The sequence below is a fragment of the Poecilia reticulata genome, linkage group LG4 (genome assembly GCF_000633615.1).
Source record: "Poecilia reticulata strain Guanapo linkage group LG4, Guppy_female_1.0+MT, whole genome shotgun sequence".
In the NCBI taxonomy this organism is placed as follows: Eukaryota; Metazoa; Chordata; class Actinopteri; order Cyprinodontiformes; family Poeciliidae; genus Poecilia; species Poecilia reticulata.
Genome location: NC_024334.1, coordinates 12,745,140 through 12,772,007, shown reverse-complemented (window position 1 = coordinate 12,772,007; position 26,868 = coordinate 12,745,140). Strand labels below are relative to the sequence as shown.

The following is a 26,868-nucleotide window of genomic DNA, read 5'->3' as shown; positions in this document are numbered from 1 at the left end:
GCTTGGCGTAACATTTTGTGTGAAGATCAGCCATTGTTGCGGGCCCCACCCCCTGGCGCCGTTGGAAGGAAGGTTTTTATGGGAAAGCGAACATGTCCGCTGTCACCTACCTCAAATCATCTGACGGTTCATTCTTTATTTAAACTGCATGACAGTTTTATTTAAAAAGAGGATTGTGTCTTATGTTTGAGTTTTGCTATGTCAAACGGTCTTCTCTCTTTGTTGTGCTGCTGTTTAATTTTCTACATAGGTTCAAAAAGACAGATGGTACAACTGCTACTGGTTAGAAAAGATTTTTTAAAAAATCTCAGTTTATTGAAGGAGCATAATTATCCATCCATCCATAATTATATTATAATTATAGATGAATGAATTAAAATACAATCTCTAATTTGAATACATTTTAAGTAAAACTTTCTTAAATGAATGAATCAAAATCATCAATACCAGGACTTTGTTGTTCAAGTATATTTTACTTTTTTACATTAAATTAAGTGACTAAGTCTGTCTTTTGGGAATTTATAAGATTTTAAAGAGAAACTCAGTTTTCTAAGACACTCTTCAAAATAGGAAAGTCAAGAAAAGATGCCATTCAGTTAACTTTTGATATTCTTCAGGTCAGGCAATGGCAATATAAAAGCAGTTTAGCAGATGCTCACACGTTTTTGGATTCAAGTATTTACAGATATACTCTATAATAGGCTGAAGTTCCACTAAATACAGACTTATACTAATTAGATGTGACACAAAATAAACATTCTTGCACTGTACAGCAATCTTTCTTTTTTATTTTCTTTATGTATAATATATAGTGTACATACATATACGTATAAATAGGGTTCCTTTTATTCTTTATTAAAGCATACATATTTAAACTTAATGTCTGCAAACTGTGAGCACTTGAAACCAAAATCAGATTTGTTTGTGCAAAACAATTTGGCCAATAACTGTGATTCTGATGCCAATTGAAAGCCTTTTCTGTCCTACCATCCTGAACATAAACATGTGGAGTTCTTAATCATTTGAAACCGGTATTATGTAGAAAAATATAGTATATGACGTGAAGCTTTATGGTGCTGTGGGACAGTTTCTCTACCAAATGGCTTGGCCTGAAGTTTTCAAATAAAAATCTCATGGACTTCAAACAAAAAATTGGTTGTGATTGGGACCTTTTAGCAGGATGGTTGGAAAATCACCACAGAAATGATTCATAAGACACAATTGAGTTTAAATCCCCTGATTTATAATAAATATTTGCAATAAATGATTAATTCATTTGAAGGTTGACTTCCTGTAGTTTTGCCAGTAATAATAGAAGTGCTACAACTATTTACATATGCAGAATACAAGAATAATTGTTTTTAAAAAACATAATTTATACATCAGATTTGCACATGAGGCTGATGTGAGCAGCTTCTAGCTGTGACGGATCTATCTTTGTTTTATAAAATTGTCTCTTCCTTCCTCCACTCTGCTCCTTCCTCTGCAGCTTTGCCTGCTTCGCTCTGGCTGTGTTGACTCTCCATCATGGCGGCAACCTTCTGCTCCAGCCGCCACACCTGCTCCCGATACTTCCTGCGAATCTGCCTGTAGGAACTCAGAACTTTACTGGAATAAAACCATCAAAATATGGATTAGTTCATTCATTTCATTCAACCTTTAGGTAATTCATATTTGTAGTAAACTTGATAGGGAAGGACAACACATAGGGAGAGGAGACGACAATATTATGTAGTTTCACTGTCAATAATCACATGAATTTAACCCTTCTTATGCCTTGAACAGTCAACAACACTAAAAGTATAAAATAATAACACCCAGTAGGGTTAGGTAATACTCTTACCTCATTAAAACATTCTCATTCTTAAACTGAGACACCCTTAAAACAAATTAACTAGTAAAATTCAGGTTATTTAAAATGACCTATGAAAGTACACAATTTTAAACCTCTCTCCAGTCCTTTGCTGCAGTACAGTGCAGTAAAGGATTTTGATTTGATTTGATTTCTGGAACATTGAGCAAAAGTATATTGAGCAGAACGAGTAGTGACACTTATAAACAACTGTATACCAATGAGATGGCCTTGGATTAATTAAAGACGACCAATTACGAGAAAAACACAAACTGCAGTGATGTGTAAGAAAAGGTTATAAAACATATAATAAATCACGTTTCTATAGTGTGGACATAAGAGCCTGCCTGTACAAAATATTTCTATAATCAAACTTTGGCATAATGATAATCTATACAAGGGTTTTCCTAGCAGAACTAATAGCGTCGGGTAGTTACTAGTTACATTTACTCAATTACATTTACTTTTTAGTATGCTGTACTTTTACCTTGACTTGAGTAATTTTAAAATAAAGTATCTCTACTCTGACCTGAGTAAAATGTCTGGATTTTCTACCCACTGAATGAAAAACAAACATGTTTAAACCAAACTTTCACCAGACACAGACATACACCTGCAGTTTATGTTAAAGCTTCATAAGTTTTTTCTTGAAAGAGACTGATACATTTATATTTTTGTTCCATCTGATTATGTAATGTTTAAATATTCAATGATTGATCATTTGGTTACTTTTTTACTCGATTTCTTGGATGGATGCTTTTTACTTTTACTTGAGTAAAAATATGTTGAAGTAGTGCTACTGCTACTTGAGTATAATTTTTGTCTACTTTGCCCACCTTTGATGATCACTTATGATACAGGAACTTGAGTTTGGACTTAAATTTAAGTTATAGTCTTGCAATGCGTTGTGAAACAGACAAAGAATTATCACACCAAATTCCCAGACATTTATATCCAATCATTTGTTGAATTGTTCCACCATCCCAGCTTGTACTGTTTGGGAGTAACAGTGATTGTCAGTAATCAGTTTGCTTAAAGTGGGCACTGAAGCAGCGTGTGTGCTGTCGATATTTGCCTGTGCGCCTGTGTGAGTCGAGCGATCTGCTCCGCGTTGTCCTTCCTGTGGGGGGCGCCGTCTGCGAGAGCCGAGTTCAGCGAGTCGTGGACCATGGCCAGCCTCCTCTTCAGGGCTTGTTCCCTGGCAGATAAACAAAACAAGTGGATCAGAAGGTAACTCAGTTAACAAAAGAGGTCTGCTCACAGTAATAATACAATCGTTAAGAAAAGAGTTATTTTCTTTACTTCATCCTTGGCCTGACAAGGAGTGTAATTTAAAATAAAGCGTTTATCTCTCAAGGTTAGAAGAGAAAGAGGAAGGTCTCTGCAGAATGCTTTATGTTAAAGTCTGTTACCTAGCAACAGAACAAAACCCAGCATCACCGCATGTCACCTTTTTATTCTGGGAGCAACACTCCAAACAATAGTTTCTTCAAACAATAAAAACGGTGCTTTGGAGAGATTTTACTTCGCTGTATTTTATAGGGATTTCATGTGATAGACTAAACAAGGTGGTGAATAATCTTCCAATGGAGGAAAAAATTACGAGGTTTCCATATTTGTTTTTAAACAAGATGCTGAAAAGTGTGGTGTGAACTAGTTTTTAACACTCAAACCAGTGGCCTTTAGAAGTCTACTGCAGGAGTGTCCAGATTTTTTGTAACAGGCCAAAATTATCACTCTTAAAAAAGTAAATTCACAAAACATTTTATTGAGAACCGTTTTTTGAAGCTCAACAACAAACTAAGCAGAAATATTTTAATTAAACAAAGAACATAGATTTTTTTGTAGTAAAGGAATATGTAAATTATTTTAGAACCAAAATTTTAAAACATGATTTTGCATGTATCCGTTATTGAAAGAAAGGCAACCACTTTACTAATTTAGTTTGGGGTCGACAGAAGAAAACTAAACAAAGATTGAGTTTATTTGCAGCAATAAAAAACATAATTTAGGTCTTTATTTGAAAAACTTTCAAGAATGTAATTAAAAGCAGATTTGGGTGTACCAAAGTCTTTGTTGGTGTGGATAGTTGTGGTTTGATATCAAAACTGTAGTTACTAAAAGATAAATATGTTGCTTTTTCTAACATTTTTGTGAGAAAATTTTAATTTGTGGGTAATAGTTTTGACCTAATTGAAAAAAGTCTGCATACAGTCAGCTACGTGGTGGACCAATTTGTATCACTACATCATAGGAGCCACAAAAAATCAGTTCAGGTGCCACAAATGGCCCCTGGGCCGCACTTTGGACACCGATGGACTACTGGTTTGGTTCAATCAGACAGCAACACGAAGGAAGATTATAGATGTGGAGAAGCAAGGGTTAAGCTTTAAACATCTCACTAAGTAAAAATAGGCCAGTTGATCAAAAGTATTGATAATATCAATACCAAGTCTGTATCAGTATAGGATCAATACCAGCTTGATAAGGTTGATATTTTGGTTTCAGATTCCCTCTTGAAATTTCACTTTATTTTTATGCTGTAGCTTCTCATCTCTAAATAGAATAGAAAGGATTTCTTGGTTTGGATTTTAAAAAGTACATTTTATTATCTATATAACAGAAATATAAAAGGAAACCATTAAACTCTGACATACAGAGGTTCTCACGTACTCACCTCTGTAGGACGGCCTGCAGCTCTTTCAGAATGGGTCGGGTCAGAGAACTCGTGATTTCACCGTCACTAACAGCTTTGGCAGCGTTTTCACCAAACCTCTGAAACATAAATATGATAATGAGCAGAAAGAACGACTGAAAACACCAGAAATAACAATTCAGAAGGTTTCCTGGCAACAAGTCATTTCAGAAATCTGGTTCCATCCATCCATCCATCCATCCATCCATCCATCCATCCATCCATCCGTCCGTCCGTCCGTCCGTCCGTCCGTCCGTCATTTGAATATGATATTTGTATGTAAAATTTCCATTAAATTGATAATTTAACATAATTTGTAATATAGCTGAAACATTCTGTGAATTCTTTCCTGAGTTGCTGTATCAAACTCAGAACTTGTCCTCAATGTCAGTCACTCACGCAGTTATTTTTCCTGTCTTCTGACAGACTGAGGTGAGAGGTGCGGCGTGACTTCTTGCTGCAGGGACAGGACGGCCGAGCAGAAGACCTTGAGGAACTAAAATATCTGACTCGGCCTGGAGGGATACTGCTTTGGAAGACGTGATTTCCCAGGTGGGAGAGCCGGATTTGAATCGGATCTCTCTCATGAGCGTGGCCCCCTACTCCCTCTCGGTCCTTTCACCTTGACTTTGTATTATTTGCTCGTATTTTTTTTAAAATGAAGTCATCTTTGCTGCAGTTGGAGCGCTTCATACCTGTTCGGTCTTCCGATCTTCCGCCTCGTCTCTGAGGTTTTCTGGGATGAAAACTCCAGCTGTTTCCTGAGACTTCTGTCCCATTAAGCCCCATTCGAGACATCGCAGCTCCTTCTCCTTCAGACGGATTAAAGCTCGAAGATCTGACATCTCCTCCTTGACAAAAAAACACAATCTATGATAAACAAGGACAATTCATAGCAGCATAGTCTGTGTTAAGTGGCACAACTAAAAACTTTCATAGTTAAAGGAAGCCAGAAAGCAAAAACCGAATGTTATTTTTGACTTGGACAGTAGTAGAACGGTAATTTTTAGCTTTTATGACTGCTTGCAGCTCCATTTAGATTATAAATATAAGTGTTTCAATTGGTTGTGAGGAATCAAAAAATATAGTTAAATATAGTTAATACTAGGATTCCTGTCTTTTAGTATTCATTAAACTTGGTCTCATTGCAAAAGTGCTCTTGTAAAAGTGTTTTAGTGTTGAATATGTAATAAAAACTGCTGGCTGGTGAAAGATTTAGAGCCCTGAAACAACATATTTTCACAATAATCAGGCTGCAGACCAGATTTTTTTCTTTTTTCTAACTTTTGCTCTTTAGTAATCATAAAAATATGTAAAAGATTAGATGGACTGCTACTTGTAAATGTGTTCATTTTTAAAAATGTTAAAGGTTTTGATAAGCTGCAGCAGTAAATGAGCTTTTCACAGCTTTTTGTTACTGTTTTGATCAATTTGTGTATTTTTGTGCCAAGTAGGCTGCTAAAAATGACACAAAACAGGCTGACAACAGCTTATTTCTCACCAGTGTTTACATTTAACCACTGAGCAAACAAAAAGAGGGTTTACATTTCAGTTCATTCTGTGTTTTTAATAAAATACAAACTGTTAGCTGTTGCTAAAAAGTCTCATTTATTGTAAAAATTGGACTCTGGAGATTCTGTGTTGTGTAGGAAATTTGTTTTGTATATGTCTGCAGCTAATAAAGAAAACAGATTTTTGTTGATAAAACAAAAACAAAAGAAAAAGAAATCTCCTACCCTGACTGAGATCAACTCATAAAATAGCGATGCTTTCTCCCTCTTGCTCTCAGGAGGTTTGCTGTTGTCCTTCATCATGTGGCCCCATCTGGTACCGACCGGTTGACCGGTTTCTGAGCTCAGTCTGACCTCGGCTCCTGGACCTGGCTTTGCTGGGCAAATGGCTGCCCGTTCCCTCTTCAGTCGCTCGATTTGTTGTCGAAGAATTGCTTCCCGGTCTGCTGGATCTGGAGTTCTGTGGCATTAACAGACTTCGACTTATTAGTATATATATATATGTGTGTGTGTGTGTTGTGTGTATATTTCTGCATCCTGACAAACGTCACCTGTGCCTCGTGTGACTCTGGGTTTCCTCTGTGACTCCAGCAGTGCAGAAGGAGGTGGATAACTCCTCAGTTCCCATCTCCGGGTTCTGAGCTGATTGCTGCATGTCACACACCGGCTCTGGTTGGAGGAAAATGCGTGATTCGGGATCAAAGTTTTTTTTTTCTTGCATAAAACTTGATGATCACCTGTTGAGTGTATCTGCAGAGGGGGGCATTGCTGCAGCTTGGCTTCATAAAGAAACAGCAGCTCGCCGTAGGCCTCCTCACACTCCTCACTGTTGGACAACAAACACAGGACAGAACCTCTACTCAGAATATTTGTGCAGGCAAGTTTAAATGTTAATGTGTCAGGTGTGGATGATAAATACCAGTATCTAAGAGCCATCTGCAGGGCAGAGCGGTCAGACTCCAGTCGGCACAGTTTCAGACTGATCTGCTCCGAATCCGCCTTCCTTCGCTCCAGAGCCGCAGTCAGACGCTCATTTCTGGCCTTCAGCCTCTCAATGCATCTGAAACAACAGGATTTAAAGCTTTTAACTGGGAATGGATGATATATTGACACTAGTATCGGTATTAGTGATGATAGTGTGACGCTTTAACATATCAGTATCAGTAAAACTAGAACAATATTAACAACTAAGTGATGCACCTCAGGATTTTGGGAGGTTAAAGCAGAGAAGAAGCAGTAAAAACCAAAAGAGAAGTACCAAAACATGCAAAATTTTACTTTAGCATAAAATATTACTTTTAAACCTTCATTCATTGCTTTCTGCAGATATAAAAAATGTCTGTTACAGTTTTTTTTTACATATAGAAAATCTTCGCATTTTAAATATCTGGGAAAAATTGAATGTGTCTAATATGTGAATATGTGAAAGACATGTTGGAAAAGCTTCTATCGGTGCAACAATCAAACTTCTATCTGTGAAACACATGTTCAAATGTTTCTACAAGACCAACCAAGCTGTTTTTTAGTGTCAGTTTACAGCTGCTGTTCAGCGTTTTGCTCTGGCTTGTTTCTGGTAAGTCTTGGTCTCACCTGTTCAGTCTCTCGGTCTCTGATTCCAGGCTGATGGGGCTGGGGCAGGGACTGCTCGGGGTCACGCAGCCCAGTGGAGTCCCGTCCCCACCCAAAGACAGAGGAGTCACAGCTCTGGACGTTCTTCTGTGGAGTAAAGGTGAACCGGGGTAGGAAGGAGGCGGTCGGTCGGGACTGAGAGCTCCTGAAGGAGGCCGGTATGAAGGAGAAAACCTGTCAGACCTCCAGGCCTTGTGGAGACCAGCCAGGTGGAGCACCTACAAAAACCCCACCTTAGTTTATTCTGATTCTAAAAACTGTAGAGTTAAAGCAAAGAAACAAGACAAAAACATTTCCCCCACCTTGTTGTTCTCGTCTTCCAGTGAGTAAATATTACTTGGAGCTTTCTGCAGCTCATCATTGCGACTCGGCATGTTGTTCCTGAGAACAGACTCTTGTTTTTCCAGATCCAAGAAGTCGTTCAAGTTCTGCTCTTTCTGCATTCCTACAGAACATGAAATCCCAAAGTCTCTCTCCATCTCCTCCAGCATCTGCAAGCAGCGGAATATATTTACAAAACTCACCGGTGTTTATTTAAATTCGCAACTGTAACAACAAATATTTCAACGAGAGGTGGAAAGAGAACCAAGAAATGTACTAAAGTAGCAATACTTTAATGTATTTGTACTCAAGAAAAAGTAAAAAAGAATTTGGTAAAAAGGCTACTCAATTAACTGATCAAAACATCAATCAGTTAATATTTAAAAATGACATCATCAGACGGATCAAAATACAGTTATGTGGACATTTTTGGTATTTTAGATCAATGTGAAAATAATTTATATCAATAATGTAATTACAAAATAAGGCAAAAACAATGTTTCTTTAAAAATGAGACGTCTCCAATGAGACTGAGCAGCAATACCTCATAATAATGTTACTCAAATAAAAGTAAAAAGTAAATCGCAGTAAAAATACTCCACATTTCTTTCAAACCTTTACTCAGCTAAATGTAACTGAGTAACTAGTTACTACCCAACTCTGATGTCAGGTTAAATGTTAGAGATGTTTCCCTGCAGTTCATCACCTGTGTGGCTTTGGTCCAGTTCTCCTGAGCAGCTCTCAGGTGCTCCGTGTCCTTGTTCTGGTCGGAGGCTGTGATTGGAGCGGCCCACGTCCTTCTGAAGCTGATCGAGTCCTCCACCGATGATAAAACCTCCTGCAGTTGTGTCCAGACGACACCGCCGCCCCCTAGCGGGTAAAGAGTAGAGGTGCAGTAACGTTTAAAAGCGCTCAGCTCAACGTTTGAATCTTTAGCTCAAATTCAGGGGTTTTTATTGTAATAACGTTTTACCAGAAAGAATATGGGGATGTTTTTATGTAGAAGAGGCAAAACTCAAATAGCTCTATAATAGGCACAGATAGTATGCAATGCTTTTCTTTTTAGCCATAGGGTTTGCTTTGTTTTTGTGTGACATACTTTTCTTTACAATAGTAGTTTTCTATTGTTCAAACCCTTTAAAAATAGAAATAAACTTATTTCTGGTGCTTAATTTCAAACTAAAAAAATGTTATAGAGTATTGTGTAGAACCACTTTTGCTCAAACTACTCTCTCTGTAGGATCCACAATTTGTAACTCACTCACAGTTAATTTAAAATCTATAACCAGCTTCAATATGTTCAAAAAAACAAAGTATATAAAAAAAACCAACGTGGTATCCATATGTAATGTTTAGTTTTTATTGTCATGTTTTTAATTCCTTCATAATGTTTTAAAAATATTAGTTTCATTAGCAGATTATTTCACTTGTAACAAGACATTTTTCCCACATTATAAGTGAACTAATCTGCTAGTGGATTTAATACTTTTTAAGTCAATGTTAAGGATTTAAAACAAACTCCTGTATTTTGCTGAAATTAACTTGTATGTTAATTTTGTCTTATTTCAAGTATAATAACATACTTGCACTACAAACTAAATCAGATCTACTTGGTAAAATGTTGTGTTTTTACAGCAAGAAGGTCTTGAGTTCAAATTCTGACTGACCTTTTCTGCCTTCTTCCTCCCACAGTCCAACTTCATGTCTGTTAGCTGGTCTCTTTACATTCCCTTTGGGTATGACTTGATCGATGTGTGATTGTTGTGTCTATACAGTATAGGGCCATAAATAAGCAAAAATGTCTGTTGTGTAAAATGTAAATTTCGTTTTGGAAACTAATTTTAAACTAACTCAACAGCTTTGCTTTGCTTGCATTTGCATTGCTTTCAGTTCCTGAAATTCAAATCTGTTTTGTTGTTACGCATTTAGATTTCAATGCATTTTACTTCACAAAGCTGGACAGCTTGACATATTTGTTTGTAATTCAGTATGAACAGCAGTTCCTCATGCCGACCTTGGCTGGTTGCTGGATGTTTGGATGCGGCGGCAGAAGCAGAGCTGCTCTCTGGGCTGCTTCTGAGCAGCCGGTGAGACAGAAGATCCGGGGGAACCAGAGGTCTGGACGGACGTGGCGGTCTCGTGTCTCCTGGATCACTGGAAGAGTCAACCCTTCAGATGAGTCATACTCTGAATCATGCGTTATCTGAAAGAATCATTTATTCGGGAACTTTACTCACCTCGGAGCCTTTAGCGACCCCATCTTCTTGTTTAGATCAGCTATGATGCTGAGCAGGGTGCTTACTTCTGCTTCGCACTGAGCCACCTCTGCTGGTGTGGGCTCATGGCCAATCAGAGGCTCAGAGGCTTCAGGGTCAAAGGTCACAAAGTCACCATGGCTCAGCACATCCTTGTTAAACAGGGAGCTGGTATCAAGGCTGTTACATCTGCTTCTTTTGGAATCCTATAGAGACCCAGTCAAGAAATTACCTTAAATTTTTCAACATTTTCTTGCTAAATTATGACTTTTTAAGACTCAATCTAAAGGGTTTGCTCATGTTATTTGCTTTGGATTAAAAGTCTGTCATGAAGCTGGCATCAAACTGTTGAGCCATTGTTCAAGGCGGAAAAGGAGGAAACCAAAAACATCCTGAGATCCAACTTCCTGCCCAACAAACATTTGCAGATCATACCATCTATTGTTTTCTCTAAGATTTTCAGATAAACGCACACAGCACAAAACAAATCATTGTAAACTGCAAGTAAAAAAACTACTTGGAGAATATCTAGATTTCACACATGCATATTTTAATTACTTGAATTCCAACATGTTTTTCTGCTGACCAGAGAGGACAGCATGTTTCACATTCCTGATCCCTGACTTTCAAGAACTCCTCATCAGTGTCAGAGGCTATCACTGCCTCTCATGCATTTATTTCTTTTGCAAGACAAATGGTGACATGGTTCTTTAGCTCACTCTGACATGAGTGTGGAAAGTAGCAGAGGAAAGTATTTACCGACTCCTCAGTTCCACAACAATTATCTCTCAAACATCTTGCCAAGAGCTTACTTCTTAAAACAGCTGGAAACACTTTAACCAAACATTTATTAAAGTGGAACTTGGTTACTTTACTGTACTGACAGTGTAATGGATTTAATCTAAAACCAAACAAACATTTCAGCATGACTTGCTTACCTCCATCTTTCTTGTTTTGGACGTCTCCAGAGTATAACAATCCTTAACATTTGAAAAAACAAAAAACGTGGAGATTTTCTTCTTGGTCCTGCTGTTTTGTGCAGTAAGAGGCCAGAGGTCAGTCCCTGAGCGAAGGCAGCAGATTGCTGTCCTGCTGCATGTCTGTCTAACTCTGTTAACTGTGATGAATGAAGTCAGTGGGAAACACTCAGAGAGACATCCACACCCATTCCCCTTCACTTTGTGTCCTTTCCTGTTTTGGTCGCAGTTAGTTTCCATGCAGTGTCAGTTCCAGTCTGGCCGGGTCTTTGGAAATGTGTATTATACTTAAAAAATGGGTGTTAAAGGGGCAATATTAAGCATTTACCAGCCGCATATTGCCATTTTATATCACAATCACAAAACTATGTTACCTTTAGTTGTAATAAAAGTGACATATATGAGACTTTGAGCTTTTCCACTGCAAAAATATGAGTGAATCCCAAAAATGGCAGAGGATTAGTATTTGGAAAAATACCTCAATCCCACTTTTACGTATGATATGGAATCTGTGATGGTGTGAGCATATTTTTCTTCCACAAGTCGTGGGAACCTTATAAGAGAGGATGTCATCATGAACTCTTAAACTAACATAATATAAATGAGTGTAGTCCAGGTAAAGGCTAGAATTATTTTGTCTGAGATTCTTCGACTGCAGTAAAAGATGACTTTATGGCTTTTTATACAACTTTTCTATGGGTAATGATAAGTGTGGCTCAAGTATTAACAAATGGGTTAAATATGAGGCAATAGAAGTTTAGTTAACAAAAGAGAAACTTTACCGTTAGGAGCATTGAACTTGAACAATACGTTTACAAAAAAAGTCAAATATTGCTATAAAAATAGAGGAAAAGTAAAAATAGTAGGAAAAAAACAAACATTTATACAACATTGCAAAAGGTAATAAATTCCTATTCAAAATAGAAGTTTATTGTTTTGTAGAGTTCTTTAATATTACACAGACAGAGAAATAAAGAGACCCTAATATTTGTTTTATCTGCACCACTAAGCCTTTTACTCTATTTTATAATAAATTATTATTGTCGTTGTCACTGATGTTGAAGATTATTTTATTGTGCTTCTCCCGGCTGTCTACAAAACGGAACAACTTGAAATTAACCCAAAAACTTCATTACCCACAATGCTGTGAGAACCGGAAGTTCCGGCTGTGTCGTTTCCGAAAAGGAAGTTACCGGTTCAAAACAAACGTTAGCTCATCTTATTTTCTTTAGCACTATATATGACAGTTTGTTGCACATAAAACAACGACGCTCCTTATTTCTGAATAACGTAAGTAGTGTTTTTCCATTTTATATGTGGCGCTTATATACTGAGCTGCTTGTTTATTTTATAGAAGCTAACTTAATGCTAACAGCTAAACTTGTTTTCATGTTATCAAGATTCATTCTGTACAACGTACCTTTTCAGTGTTTGTCAACTCCTAAGATCGCTGTGAAAATGTAAAGATAAAGCTAGTTACATGTTCACTTAGAGAAAAAAATAATTGCCGATTTGGTTGTTCAATCTATTTCTGCAACTGCAGAAATTGTGCTGTGATTTGGTAAAATAAGCCATAATTTAAGCTTTAGGATAAATAAGGTGCATCTGAAAGGTAGAGATGTTTGATTAAAAAGGAAAATATGAGATATAAGTCTGGGATTCATCCAATTTTAAATATTTTGTATGTCTAAATAACTTCAAATATCATTGTAAAGTTTATTTATTTGTGTATTTCATCTCAGAAATTGGAACTCGTGTATCATACAGATTGATTTCACCCAGAGTGATACATCTGAACATTAGCTTATCAGGATTATGGCGTAGAAGTGGATAAAGTAGCCAAAACCTGTACTCAAGTCAGAATAGCATTACTTCAAAATAATATTACTCAAATAGAAATGAAAAAGTATAGAAGCGTCGTTTTTAAAGTTACTCAAATAAATATAATGTAATGTAATACTACTCACCTCCGGTTGCAGCAACTAAAACTTCAGACCAATCTATGACGATTTAGATATTTCATTATCCCAATTTTGAAAAAGAATTTTGAATAGAAATATGTCACATTAATTGAGTTTTCAATTGTGGATTTAAATTAACTGTATTGTGATAACCATCAAAACTAAAACAACTAAATGCTTCAAATAAATCAAGCCTTGTTTACTGAATCTGTGTAATATATGAGTTTCACTTGTGGAATTTAATTGGTGAAATAAACATGCTCAAAATAGAAGTTTAGAGCATGTTTCATCTTCTGAACATATCCCAGAAGATGATCGAGATGTTTGTGAGAACAAAACACAAGATCGACAAACGACACGAGTTTGCTCTGGTTGTCATCAACGATGATTTTATTTTAATTCATTCTTAAATCCTTGTATTGATGTAAGCAGTTTATTAGTTGGTTCTTCATTCATTTTTGAATGCTCCATCTACAGCCGTCCGAACTCATCACCTCCACTTTCTTTGCATCCAGTGTTTCCATGGAGACTCCAGAGCCAGGCCCAGCTGATGGAGAGGAACGTCCAGTGGAGCTGCGACCCCGGACGCGCTCCAACCCCGAAGGTGCCGAGGACCGTCGCAGCAGCACCGGCAGCCTCGGAGGCAACGGGAACCCGACCATTCCTCAGCCTGCAGTGGGCAACCGTGTGGAGGGCGAAGGCGAAGCCTCGACCACTGACAGCCCTCCAAGCTCCGTCACCACAACGGTTTCGGCCTCTACATCTCAGGCCGTGGTTCCCCCTGTGACCGTTTCCATGGCAGCTGGCTCTGGAACAGCAGCCGGCACCACAGCCCAGCTGTCCACTGCAGCTGTGACGGCCAAAGAACGACCGAAGGCCCCTCACCAGCAGCCCGTCCTGAGTACGTCCATTCCTCAACCAGCAGAATACCAGCTGAGAGTTCCCAGAGTCAACTGTCCAGAGAAAGTGGTAAGTCCACCGCAAACAGAAATACTCTCTTATTCAGCAAGTTAAAGTGATCAAGAAAGTAAATCCTCAAGGTTCTGTGTCTACTAAAAAAAAATCTGTAGTGTTTACCTGGCTTTATTAAATAATTTCCTAAGTTATTTAAATCTATCTACAAAAGTAGAAAGGTTTAGTGTTTGTTAACACTGTTTGTTGAGTTGAGCATGAACTTTTCTGGACATGGCATTTTTATTCTTGGGGCAAATTTGAGGTCTTCCTTCTATGGGTGTGCATTTATCATATTGCTCTTTTATTGTCAAATTTTTCATTTTGATTTATTGTTGCCTCAATAAATTTCCATTAATAATGTTAAACAAACGAAAAACATAACTGACGTTATTTTTTTTACTATTTTCTCCACTGTTTGTTCCACAAGAACATGAATAAATATCAGAAAATTTGAAAATATGATCAAATGCAGTTAATATGTGCAGTTTAGTGATATAAATCATATTTCTTTAAGTAAGTGGCCCCCTAAAATGGGAAGAGAAGTATTTGTTTTTGTGGCACTATGATTACTGTGCCATTTCTGCCATACAGTTAACAAAAAAAACTCGTAATAAATCATTTTTTATCATTTTTATCGTTATCACAGTAGTAGCATAAAATATACAGATAAAACTTCCATCTGAATCTTTGATGTTTTATTTAAAGTAAATTACAAGATAATGAAAGTAGCTAATTTTATTATGTCCAGAGAGAATTAAAAGAGGGTGCACTTTCTTTTTGCTGTGATGTAGATTTATACATGACTTCATTTTAATGTTTTCTGTCTTTCCTGCATTGTTTCCCTCTGTACAGATAATCTGTCTAGATCTTTCTGAAGAAATGTCCTTACCAAAGCTGGAGTCTTTTAACGGGTGTGTAAAAACACGGTGGACTGTTTCACTGTTTCATGGCTTTAGAGCGTAACGTTGCGTCATTTCATTGTCTCTCTGTTTAGATCTAAAACAAACGCCTTGAACATATCCCAGAAGATGATCGAGATGTTTGTGAGAACAAAACACAAGATCGACAAACGACACGAGTTTGCTCTGGTTGTCATCAACGATGATGCTCTGTGGGTCGGTACACGAGACGTTCAGAAACTCCTGCTGGACGTTTGACTCATCTTGGTTTAACGTTTTCATTTTTATCTCTAGTTACACAGCAAAACCAAAACCTGAACTTATAAATATGATCTAGTATTTAAATTCAGAAATCCAATCATTTTTACTACTTGTATAGTTCTGTTGTTAACACAAATTGGGAAAGAAGGACAGAAGGAAGGATGGGAGGAGGGAGAGAAGGATGGAAGTAAAAATATAAAGAAGGAAGAATGGAAGGAAAGATGAAAGAAAGAAAGGAGATGTATAAGTAAGAAAGGATGGAATGAAATATAAAAGAGGAAGGATAGAAAGAGAGATAGAAGGAAGAAAGAATAGGAGCGATACAGAAGGAAGGATGGAATCAGAGTTAGAAGGAAAGAGAGTATGTAGTGGAAGCAGTGATAGAAGTAAGAAAGGAAGTGTGGATAGGAGAAAGGAAGGAAGAAAAGGAAAGAAGGACAGAAGGAAGGAAGGGCAGAAGAGTTGGAAGTAAGGAAAGAATGAGCCGGTAAGGAAGAAGGGAAGGAAGGAAGGAATATAGACAATCTCCAGGTCTGGAAATATTCATTTTTGTCCTAGTTTATTTTTTCTTCCTCTTCGAAACACTGCAAAGCAAAAACAATTTCAGCTCATATATTTTTGTTTTTTGTGTTTTTATTTTCTTTATGAACATTTCCCTTCATTATTGTTTTGTTTTGTTTGTTTTTGGTCCAGCTGTCTGGCTTCACGTCTGATCCCAGAGAGCTGTGCAGCTGCCTGTATGACCTGGAGACCAACGTGTGCGAGTCCTTCAGTATCCTTCCATCAAACATTCACCAAAATAGCTTTAATAGTAAAATCAGATTACCCTTAACCTCTACATTTAGACCTGGAAGATCTCCTTAACGTCATGTAAGCTACGTTTATGTTTTTAAAAATTCCTCAGATTTGCTTTAATTGCAAAAATAAAAACTTAAATAAGTTTGTGTTTTAAAATCTTGTGCCTGTTGCAGCCGTCAGAAGATTGAGCTGCCGTCGATGGAGAACGTTCAGACCATCCCGCCTCCCTACGTGGTGCGGACTGTCCTCATCTACAGCCGCCACGCTGGGCCCATGCAGTTCAACCCTTCAGAAGCTCTCAGTGTGAGTCACTGCTCTCTGTGGTGTAGTCAAAGCGTCTGTCTGCTTTATCTTGTGGTGATCAAGTTTTTTATTCCTGCTTCAGAAAATGCTGCAATCTCCATATTTCTTCTTTGATGTTGTTTATTTGCACAACGGGATGGAGGAACAAGGAGATGAGACCAGCTGGAGGGTGAGTGTTTCCTTTAGCTTTTTAAAGAAAATATTACATTTTCTTATTTTCTAAATGTATGTCTAAAGTTTACTGTGAAATCAATGAGGTCAGATTTTACATACAAAACTTGCAGGATGGATGGACAGTAAATAAAATCCCAGAATAAATTGTTCCTTCATTGTCGTCCAGATGTGAAAACTGTTTGGACTAAAAACTAAACCAAAAATACTTGCTAAGTTTTAACGTTTTGCAGTGGGAGAGGGACTCAGACTTAATGTTTATTCAAACTTTAATAAACTGAGACAAATATATTATCAGGTCTACTCTACTTCTTTCATTCCTTTGTATTTGTGAGATCTCTTAAAAGTCAAGTCGATCAGTAGTTCTTTGACCATCTTTTAAAGTGTTTCTTTGGTTTCCCAGGAGACCTACACTTCGTTCTGTACCCTGGACTGCAAAGGCATGTGTTATCGCTTCGAGGTTTCCCTGAGTGGACCCGCCATCGAGCTGCACAACTGCATGGCCAAACTGCTGGCTCACCCTCTGCAGAGGCCGTTCCAGAGCCACGCGTCCTACAGCCTGCTGGAGGGGGACGACACCCCGGACACGGAGGCTACAGTGTAAAACGGACAAAATAAAACGGCAACGCTTATCTGTGAAATCGACACATGCTGCAGATTCAACAGAACTTTTTATTTTTTATCTGAAGGCACAATGTCACTGTTATGTTTTTCTTTGGTTTTGAACAAACGTTGTGAGAATATCTGGGAAATGAGGGTTTCAAGAAGTCACTGATTGTAAACAAACTGTTCTGTTACGTGGTGAAAATCACTTGAACTGTCCTGGTAATGAGGGAGTAGATGATGAGAGTTCAAATAAATAAAAAATAACCTAATAAAGAGTGGAAGTTGCAGTAGTTAAAGCTTCGGGTTTTGCAAAGATCACTTTCATATTTGCCTTTTTGCTTCTGAATGTAATGAATTTGAAAGTTTGATTATTTACAAGCAAAACAACATTCTGACGGTGTATTTTAATTTTGAGAGACGGCATGTCAACAAAGAACCATAAAACACACATTAAATAAAAGTTGCAGATTAATTTTTATGTCAGGATTTGATCACCCAGAAAAATGTGAGTTATAAATTATTAGAAAATGTTTCTTTTAGCTTGTCAGCAGGTTTGGGTTATCTTTTTTCCTCAAGACTTTCTGATTCAACGCCAGAGATTAGCTTTATCTAAATGTTTTCCTTCCTTAGCTGCTCCTTTGTTTCCATGCTGGAATGTTTTCTGGGGGCTAAATACTGCCAGAGCTTTTTATCTGGCCCTCTACACTCCAGCAGGACTCATAAATAGAACCTTCATCAGATTAAAGTTGTTTTTATCTGTATAATAGTGAATTTAGACTTTCAAAAACATTGGGTTTAAGTGACTACCTCCCGCCTGCAGGTGGCAGTATTTCTTACTCCTACTACACTTCTGCCTCAGCTTTACTTAAGTTGTAGTCCGTGATCGATATGCCGAGTAAAAAATGCCATCAGCACAAATAAGAGCAAATTTCTATCCAATATTCCTAAATTAGCCTCACAAATCTGAGAATTAGATTTTTAAAAATATCTAAAATCACAAAATCCTGGATGTGAAAACATGTTCAAAACTTTAATTTTAAGAAGTACTTATCAAATAGGGAGACGGCTATTAATGTTTTAACAGTTTGCTAATAGATTTTATCAAAAGGCACTTTGAGAAAATGTATTTTCTTGACAAGGCCCAAAATGAAGTTTGACATCCCTGATTTGCAGTTCAGAATATGGCCGGTTTTGTTCACTTCATCGCTGTTGTACGTCACACAATGTACCGTGTAGGAAGGCTACACAAACACATTGATGGCTTTACCTGAAATGTAGCTTTACTCACAAAAAACCCTGCACGTATAAACTTTATTGGTTATATTGAAAAGGCATATTAAATCATATTGATATTTTAAATTGTTTAGCTGGTTTGGCCAGCAGATGGCAGCAGTGAAATACCTGCAGCTCAGACAGAAAGTCCCAGCGTGTTCTGCTGTCTGAACAGAATTTAGTTCATATCTTCTAAATCCAACAAATGACATCCTGAACACATATCTTGGTGGATTCCTATGTTGTCAAGAAATCTGGAAAAGTTGTTTGAATTTCCATATTTTATTTTAGCTTGTTATAAAACACAAAAATCTGAATTATCTAGAAAATGCAAAGCAATTTTTGATATTGCAAAAATTGCAATATCAATTTTTATAATAACCGGTTATTATAAAACCGGTTATTATAACTGGCTTTATAATAACCAGTTTTAATAGAAACTGGTTATTATATTTAGATAACCAGTTTTAAAGTTTCAATCTAAAAACTAAATACAGAAATGACTTTTTCAGGGATTTTCATGGACAGATAATTTGCAGATTATTTGTCTCATACTGTCACAACATAGTGATAGTTTTAACAAATACGCTAGATTTTATTTTATGTTTCCATCATTTTCTTGGGCCACAAGCACTTTTGACTCAGTTTTGAACACCTCTGCATCAGATAGTGAAAATGTGTCACTTATACATCTATTGCCTGAACAATTCTTCAGTGCTTGAGATATATCTTCCTGTCCGATTGGCCGGTTGTCTCAAAAGGTGTCAGTCTCCAACTGTTTGACTTCCTGCCTTTGTTCAGAGGTCATCATCCTGCGCTGCCGCTCCATCTTCATAAATGAGTCTTTTCCATTTGAAGGAAGGCTGTCAGACATACGTGGGCAAGCAGGAAAACGTAACCTGGTGCTCGGAGAACCTTTGGCCCGTCACAGTATTCCCAGCAGCCCGTTGTGTGCCTCACGTCATCGGCTCTGATAACGGCTTGGGTGGAATGGAGAGCGCCCAGAGGGAGACTGTTATTCCCTCAGCTCTGAAGAGTGACAGCTACCTATTGTTTCAGTTCTCTCGGTCCTCCTCTGCCATGACTCCTTTCCGCGCAGGCTCAGGACAGGATGTGGTGGAAATTTTTTCTGTATTTGTTTGGCTTTTTCTGCTTTAGTTCTTAACATGTTGCACATTGTTCGTCCTTCACCAGGGAATAGGATGAGGAATTCTGCTCCTGCTATATTTAAAAGTGGCACGGATTGGTAATGCTTCCTGCTTTCTGGACTCACACAATTGGAAGTTTACTAAATATCTCCACATTATTTGTCAAAAACTTGCTCTACTCTGTTCTCCAAATACAATTTTATTCCAGTTAGATAATCTACTGTACATAATTTACATACACAGCATGCTTTAGAGCGGAAATGATTAATGATGATGAATCGATTATTTAAACAATTCGTCATCTGTTCTAGTAATTGATTGTTAATTGGAGTATATGGACTCAAAAAAGGCCATTTGCTGAGACAACAACACCATCTGAGCAGTAATTAAGCAAACACTGAATATTGACCTCTCAGAGGACAGCTAAATGGGGTGAAAGGTCAGAGGTGAAGGTACTCTGTTCACAATAAAACCAAACTGCAGTCAAACAGTTCATGACTGCATGCTGATAAAAAAGCTTTTGTCCAATTATCTGCTGGTAAAAAGTGAAAAAAATCCTGAAAATACATGATTTTAAAAGTCACATTTTTAATAAATATGGCGTCAGAAAAAATATGAACATTGAACCAAAGGAGGGTAGACAGTACTGAAGGAAGAGTAGGACTCGTTTTACATATTTTTACTCAAATAAAAGTAATGGTAGAAAATATTATGTTTCTACAGATTTTTAGCTAGATATTAATCATATATACTGTCTTAAAAATCTGGATTTCACTCATATTTAGTTGATGTCAAACAGCTGTGGGGGAAAATATACAGTAAACCATCCCGTCATAAAACCTGTGGAGATTTTTGTCATTATTATTCAAGTTTCTGTGACAATATATTGTCTTCAGTTGCATGGAAAGTTTTTGCTGGTCATTCAGGAAGTGGAGAGGAGGGGGCGTGCAGGACGAACCCTTTATAAACCTGATCCCTTCACACTCATTAGGCTCCCTGTTCACCACCTCATCATTTCAGCATCTTCAACGACAAACAGCAAAACCAAGGATTAAAAAAAAAACAAAAAAAACTCAACTTCTACTTGGTAAACGTCTGCTTTTTCTTTGCAGAGAAGATCAAGTCTGAAGAATTAAAAAAAAAAAATTTTCTTTGACATCGAATAATTTCTGTTAATATTATCACAAAAACCAGCTGCAGCCATTTCACCACCAGCTGCCATGTACAGCTCCAGCTGCTCCCGGGTCAAGCTCGGCCCAGAGGCCCGGCAGCCGCTGTACAGAAACAAAGGGAAGAGCTGCGGCTACTACATGAGGATCGTTTTCTTCTTTTCATCCCTCATCCAGTCGCTCATCATCGTCAGCCTGGTGCTCCTGCTCATCTACGGACAGCCAGAAAAGTCTGCAGAGGAGGAGAGGGTCAAGGTTAGTGATTTCCTTGACGACTGCATACTCATAAAGTAACTTTTATCAGATTGTCTGATGAAAAAAATTCTACGAATGCATAATTTTAAAGGACTATGCCACATTTTTTCAGTTAAAGAAAACACAAACATTGAACAAGGCGACAGCAAAGTACCCAAAAATTTTACTCAAGTAAGAGTAGCACTACTTCAACACATTTTACTCAAGTAAAAGTAAAAAGAAATCACTCAACTAAGAGTGAAAAAGTATTTGGTAAAAGGCTACTCAAGTAATAAGTAACTGATCAAAACATCAATTTATCAGACAGACAAAATATAACTTTTTTTGGAAACTTTGGTATTTCATATGTAATTATACATATGATTACAAAATAAGGAAAAAATATTGTCGATTACAATTTATTTCAACATAAAACTTTAACAAAAGCTGCCTGTTTGTGTCTGTCTGGTGAATTTTTTGGTTCTTCATTCAGTGAAGTTATTTACAGTGGAGAAGAGTATCCAGAAATTTTACAATACTTCATAAAAATCTACTCAAGTAAAAGTAAAAAGTACATATTTTATTATTTTTTAAATTTAATCTTTACTTAACAATGAATGATCATTGTTCAGAAAACATTAAAACACCCTACAGCTTAATGAAAATACTCCTAAAAGTTAATTTTTCCATAAAGTTTCTCAAGTAAATGTGAGTAAATGAATATCCAACTCTGCATTGAACTATCGCTGATTCTTCATCATGTATTGTGCAGAAGCTGGAGCTGGAATTTAACAAGCTGAGCGCAGACAACATGAACCTGACAAAGCAGAAAGTCGAGCTTGGAGCAAAGCTTGCTGCTAGTTTGGCTGAGAAAGCGGCTCTGCAGAAAGAGATGGCGAACCTCACAAAATTCAGATCCAACACTGTAAGTACAGAGAATAAACAAGAGGAAGCTGCATTTTTCTCTGTCAAGTTGCAGAACTGCTCTGATGCATTTTGTCAAGATCATCTCATCATTCCCATCCTCACGTTCATTTCTGTTTTTTAATGGTACTTCTGTGGAAAAGGATTAGAGTCACTCAGAAAATTAATTCTGGCATTTTCCCTCAAATTTCTGACTTGATCTCAGAAGATGAAAGTCAGAAATCTTAGAAAAAAGTTAAAAATCAGTCAGAATTATTTTCTTTTTCTAATTTCAGTGGCGGCCGAAACGCTCTTCTGTACATTTTTGCTGCTTCTCTATTGGTCATCTTTGTAATAATAGAAATGAAAACCTATTCATTATCTAATTCACCTTCTTTTATGTCTTTTTTGGGTTTTTTTAAATGGGCAAACCTTGAAAAGCAGAGATTCAGCCCTCAGTTTCCCATGCGCTGTCCTCCCTGTCTTCCACCACCTACATATATCCGTAAGTCCAACACTGCATAAACATCTCTCAGAGTAACCAACAACTTCAGCTGTGACTGAAGCATTCAGAGTTCATAAGCAGTCCCAAGATGCTTGTATGGGTTTAACTTTTCAAGTTTTCCAGGACTGAATAAGAATGTAATATGGATTCATTGCAAGTGATTGTCCTGCAAATATAACTTATGTCTACTAGACTGACTAAAGCATGTAGAAATTGTGCAAAACCGAATTCTGGTTGTTAGATTTGATTTTCTTGTGACACAAACCTTCCATCTGAATCCTGCAGATATTGCAAAGTGTCAGGAACGCGTCCAAAATGAGACAGCACTTGTTAAATCAAACGCCAATCAGGTGGTTCACAATCTGTTGTCCGAGAGGGACAACGCCTTCAGAGATCGAGACAACGCCATCAGAGATCGAGACAACGGCTTCAGAGATCGAGACGTCCATCTCACGGAGGCCAGGAAGCTGCGCAGAGATAAGGATCTCCTGGAGGAGAAGCTCACCGCCTACAAAAGGTGCCGTCCTTCTGTCTGTCTGTCCAGATGGTGCATTTGATTTAAAATGTAAAGAACAATCTAATGGCGGCTTTTCTTTCAAATCAGGAAGTGCAAAGAAGACTTTGTTCAGGCTCTGAGTGGGGTCCAGACTGTGACCACCACGTTTTTGAATAAGATCGACAACCTGTTCCCTCACTCGCTGACGTTCCACCTCACCTGCAAGAGCCAGAGAGAACAGCTGGAGACGATAAAAAGCAACTGCACCAACCTGTCCAGGGAAGTGGAGAACAAGTTGCAGCCGTATCTGGACCACGTGGGCGAGACGGTGCGTGAATGCAGACTGCTTTACCCCAAAAGCATAAAGAGATTGAAAAAATCAACATCATTTCAGCCTTAAAAACATCCAATGCTGCAGCAATGTGACAATTTCTCCTGGTTTTGGTGAAAGTGAAGTTTTTTCTGTAGTTTAGTAAAGCAGAATGAGTTTTGCATCAAGTTTGGTTGCCTCATGGTTTCATGTAGCATTTGCAACTTTAGATCGTTTAAAAATCTAAATAAAGACAAAAAAATCACATCATAACACCAAAAAGAAGAATTATAATAAACAATTTTACCAAATAATAAGTTAATACCATAGGGAATCATATTATCTGCACAGCATTAAACCTCACAGGTAATAACCTCGGTCAAATCAACCCTGAAACTTTCCCTCAACACGTTTCTTCCTAAAATCCCCTGGAAAAAACAAGCTGAGCAGGAAACCCATTTCTCCAGGGAGGAAGTTTACTCACGGCATCATTCCTGATAAATCCAGCTAAAGAGACAGATGTCCTGTGAGGCAAACCCGAGGTCAACACCGAGGTGAAGCTGTCCGCCCTGCTGATGCAGCAGGACAAAAGACTAAACTTATCTTAAGCAACAACACGTCGCTGTTAATCTTTAAAAAGCTCCAAAGGACAAGCAGAAAGCTTCGCCTTTACATGATTTATTTTAGTTTCTTCACCTGAAAAACTTTAGCTTTTCCTTTCAGAGTTCAGTTAAACCAACCCGTGTGCCCCCGACCTAGATAAACTAAGGAAGGAAATGAAATATTCATTAAACTTTTTGTCTTTTAAAGAGAAATTATGACTTTATCCTGCAGATGACTGAGATTCAATGGCGCTCCAGTCAACTAGAGGTGCAAAACTCGGATCTGACCTCCAAACTGCAGCAGTGTGAAGACAAACACAAGGCGGCAGTCGCTAAAGCTACCACGGATTTAGACGAGAAGCAAAAGTTTCATGATCAACAGGTGGGTCCTGGAGCAAAGCTCTGAGAAAAGCCGTTTTCTTCAGTGACAAAGTTTAAAGCTGCAGTAACTTTTACAAAAATATGATTTTTACATGACTGTTAAAACTAGTAGGAGACATATTTTCCCAGATAATCTTCTACTATAGTCGTATGAAGAAATGCACTGCACTTGGTCAAAAACAACCAATCAGAGCCAGGAGGAGGGACTTAGCTCTGTCAATCATTCTTGTGTGTGCGCTGCTAAATGTGCTAAAGGTGGAGAAACAAATGTCACAGAAAAAACGTTTATCTGCTGTCGTCGGTGGTCATGCTAACTGGTCTGAGCTGATGGGGAGAAGCTGAGCAGAGAGCAAGGGGGAGAGGCTGTGAGCGGCGCGTACACAAGGGTGATTGACACTATCCTGTCACGATGTAATGATAACTTTAACAAATAGATAAAAAACATGTTTTATAAAAGTTACATACTGCAGCTTTAATGAATGAATTAAAAATGCATTTTTTGTTTTAAATTGGTGCATCTTTTGTTTTAGTTAACGACATTACTGAAAGAGAAACTCCAGCAGGAGCAACAACTGGCCCAGAAAGACACAGAGATTCAGGCGCTGCATCAAATGCTGCCCAGCAAGGTAGGATACAGAGGAACAATCTCTAGAAACATAAGCAATTGATTCACATATTATATGTGGAGCGTCCAGATTTAAGAATTTTGGTAAGGCAAAAGCATTTCTGAGTAAAACTTCGCTGTGAGGCAGTAAATGCTCGATCTGTGGTTAAACAATAATTAAATCATTTAATCTTTTCACAGGCTGGCCCACCAAACGCTGCTTTCCTGCAGACTATGCCTCAGCAGGGCAGGTAGGCTGCTACCAACATGTCTGACGTGACGCAGACCTGAAGAGGTGAGCTCCTGCCCTGAAACCTTCCTGATTAACCTTCACATCAAACCTTCATTCAATCTTTTCCATGTTTTCATTTTGCTTGACAGGGAGAGATAAAATTGACGTCATTTTGCTCGTCATTTTGCTTCATTAATCCTCTAACAAGCAGGAGTTTGTGCTCATACTTAAACTTATTTTACTGCATCAATAATGCAAGTAATCCCATTTTTCAGCAGCAACAAACAGTTGCTGCTCATCGTTTAGAGTAAAACTGGAGTTTAGCCAATAATATTGTAAATTAAAAGACTTGACTGTCTAGTCTATATTTCTTCTGCTCTTGCATGTGTATTGAACATGTGTTAATAAATGTTTTTTTTTGTTTATATCTTTCAGGTTGGTTGATATGAGTCGTGAATCCATCTATTACCTGTAGCATCGATTTCCAAAGAACAGAAAACCCACAGCAACTTCGACTGTGAACTTTCAACTGACATGTTTATGTTACTATTGTTAAGGAATTTGACAAAACCTGTAAATATCATTGGCATGACAAAAATACACCTTCCTACATTTTCAGTACTTTGCAGAACATACTAAACACGATCAGATGTTAAATTATTTTAGTCTAACCTTAAATGTAGATAAAAGTGCAACAATTTCCTGGTTGAACCAAAGAAAGTAGAAATGTTCTTCCATGAGATGTAAGAATGAAGTTAGCACCAAGCTATTGCTATTTAAAGGGGCAGAACTCTTTTCATTTTATAGCAAAATCAATCAATCTTCAGTCGTTTCAAAAAGGGTTTACATGTCAAAATATCTTCAAAAAATTGGACTTCACAATTCAACATGTTGAAATTGGGCCTCTGCCTCTTTAAGAAGCTTCTGCTCTTTCTGACTCTCCGCCTTCAACAACAACATTTCTCCATCTATAATCATTTTCAGGAGCGTTGCAATGAGAAATAGTTTTTATAGCTTAGCAGATTCACAGTTCCAACAAGTGTTAGCTAATACTTGCTGCTGGGTTACTCCATTTTACATAAAAGTAATTGATTGATTGATCATCAGTAAGTGTGATTGCATTTATAAAGACAGGACTTCAGCCAGGTTCTGGTCCAGTTTGTTAACATAATGTAAAAAACCCCCAGAGGGATACAGGTGTAAATATTTTTCTTGTGTGTCGCTCACAAACTAAAAATGAACTCTGACTCACTCCGAAGCAGGTTTGCCCTCTTATTGTCTCAGTGGTCGTAAAAATGCAACAAAGACTCGAGACGAGGACACATAGAGCCGCTGTTTTGTCTTCTACAAGCTAAAATAGCAACATTCATGTTTCCTCGTAATTCATGAGCAGTTTGCACGAAAACACATCATCACGTCTGGAGTTAGCTGCTCTATTTCTATTTTTGTTTTTATGGCGAGCTTAAAAATAGGTCAAATCTATCTGCTGTCTGTTTTATGGCTTATTTTATAGTTTTAGTAACTATTATAGGAACCGTTCTTTAGCTTTACAGCTTCCTTTTCCTTCCAGAAGTCAACAGCACAAAGGTTTCTGTTGCTGGAAATAGATGCAGGTCTTTTTTTTTTTTTTTTTTTTTTTACGATTATTAGAGGTCCATTTTGGTACACATCAAAAAGGGAAAAAATAGAAACATTGTAAAAGGAAAATTTACTCCTCAAGTTCAGGATCAGGTTGAATTCTCCTCAAAGCTTGTGTAAATATTGTACAGATTATTCATGCTGGTGATTAAAATTATACATTTATTCTTCTTAAACTGCA

The 26,868-nt window shown here is 37.6% G+C and overlaps 3 protein-coding genes across 5 annotated transcripts; 2 read left to right on the top strand and 1 right to left on the bottom strand.

Moving 5' to 3' along the window:
* Positions 1-766: 766 nt before the first annotated feature.
* On the bottom strand, positions 767-11,370 carry ushbp1 (Usher syndrome 1C binding protein 1). 2 transcript variants are annotated; one of them, XM_008406545.1, is made up of 14 exons: positions 11,202-11,370; positions 10,246-10,469; positions 10,023-10,177; positions 8,715-8,878; positions 7,990-8,178; positions 7,649-7,905; positions 6,978-7,118; positions 6,796-6,884; positions 6,610-6,727; positions 6,284-6,518; positions 5,243-5,398; positions 4,530-4,627; positions 2,928-3,050; positions 767-1,608 (listed from the first exon to the last, which is right to left on the bottom strand). In XM_008406545.1, the coding sequence occupies exons 1-14, from the start codon at positions 11,205-11,207 to the stop codon at positions 1,443-1,445; spliced, it is 2,121 nt and encodes a 706-aa protein (XP_008404767.1). In that variant the 5' UTR covers positions 11,208-11,370; the 3' UTR covers positions 767-1,442. The 2 variants fall into 2 exon arrangements, with proteins under 2 accessions (XP_008404767.1, XP_008404768.1); XM_008406546.1 differs by having other exon boundaries at positions 10,023-10,162.
* A 1,029-nt stretch (positions 11,371-12,399) lies between these two features.
* Positions 12,400-17,230, top strand: babam1 (BRISC and BRCA1 A complex member 1). The gene is made up of 9 exons (XM_008406548.1): positions 12,400-12,530; positions 13,717-14,170; positions 15,008-15,066; positions 15,150-15,270; positions 16,009-16,087; positions 16,161-16,185; positions 16,287-16,416; positions 16,499-16,585; positions 16,991-17,230. The coding sequence occupies exons 2-9, from the start codon at positions 13,724-13,726 to the stop codon at positions 17,189-17,191; spliced, it is 1,149 nt and encodes a 382-aa protein (XP_008404770.1). The 5' UTR covers positions 12,400-12,530; positions 13,717-13,723; the 3' UTR covers positions 17,192-17,230.
* Positions 17,231-20,594: 3,364 nt separating this feature from the next.
* Positions 20,595-26,863, top strand: plvapb (plasmalemma vesicle associated protein b). 2 transcript variants are annotated; one of them, XM_008406549.2, is made up of 10 exons: positions 20,595-20,700; positions 20,808-21,037; positions 21,789-21,941; positions 22,364-22,424; positions 22,710-22,941; positions 23,029-23,248; positions 24,065-24,214; positions 24,744-24,839; positions 25,019-25,112; positions 25,485-26,863. In XM_008406549.2, the coding sequence occupies exons 2-9, from the start codon at positions 20,834-20,836 to the stop codon at positions 25,070-25,072; spliced, it is 1,170 nt and encodes a 389-aa protein (XP_008404771.2). In that variant the 5' UTR covers positions 20,595-20,700; positions 20,808-20,833; the 3' UTR covers positions 25,073-25,112; positions 25,485-26,863. The 2 variants fall into 2 exon arrangements, with proteins under 2 accessions (XP_008404771.2, XP_008404772.1); XM_008406550.2 differs by having other exon boundaries at positions 20,598-21,037.
* The last annotated feature ends 5 nt before the right edge of the window (positions 26,864-26,868 follow it).

Bases quoted from the DNA above. Each gene is read 5' to 3' on its own strand.
- ushbp1 (XM_008406545.1), bottom strand. The intron at 8,179-8,714 runs GTGATGAACTGC...CGCTGCTTGCAG, and splicing joins ACTGGACCAAAGCCACACAG to ATGCTGGAGGAGATGGAGAG. The intron at 1,609-2,927 runs GCAAATATCGAC...GTTTTATTCCAG, and splicing joins CGACTCACACAGGCGCACAG to TAAAGTTCTGAGTTCCTACA.
- babam1 (XM_008406548.1), top strand. From the start codon at position 13,724: ATGGAGACTCCAGAGCCAGGCCCAGCTGATGGAGAGGAACGTCCAGTG. The intron at 15,067-15,149 runs GTGTGTAAAAAC...CTCTCTGTTTAG, and splicing joins AAGCTGGAGTCTTTTAACGG to ATCTAAAACAAACGCCTTGA. The intron at 16,586-16,990 runs GTGAGTGTTTCC...TTGGTTTCCCAG, and splicing joins GAGATGAGACCAGCTGGAGG to GAGACCTACACTTCGTTCTG.
- plvapb (XM_008406549.2), top strand. From the start codon at position 20,834: ATGTACAGCTCCAGCTGCTCCCGGGTCAAGCTCGGCCCAGAGGCCCGG. The intron at 21,038-21,788 runs GTTAGTGATTTC...TGTATTGTGCAG, and splicing joins CAGAGGAGGAGAGGGTCAAG to AAGCTGGAGCTGGAATTTAA. The intron at 24,215-24,743 runs GTGGGTCCTGGA...CTTTTGTTTTAG, and splicing joins AAAAGTTTCATGATCAACAG to TTAACGACATTACTGAAAGA.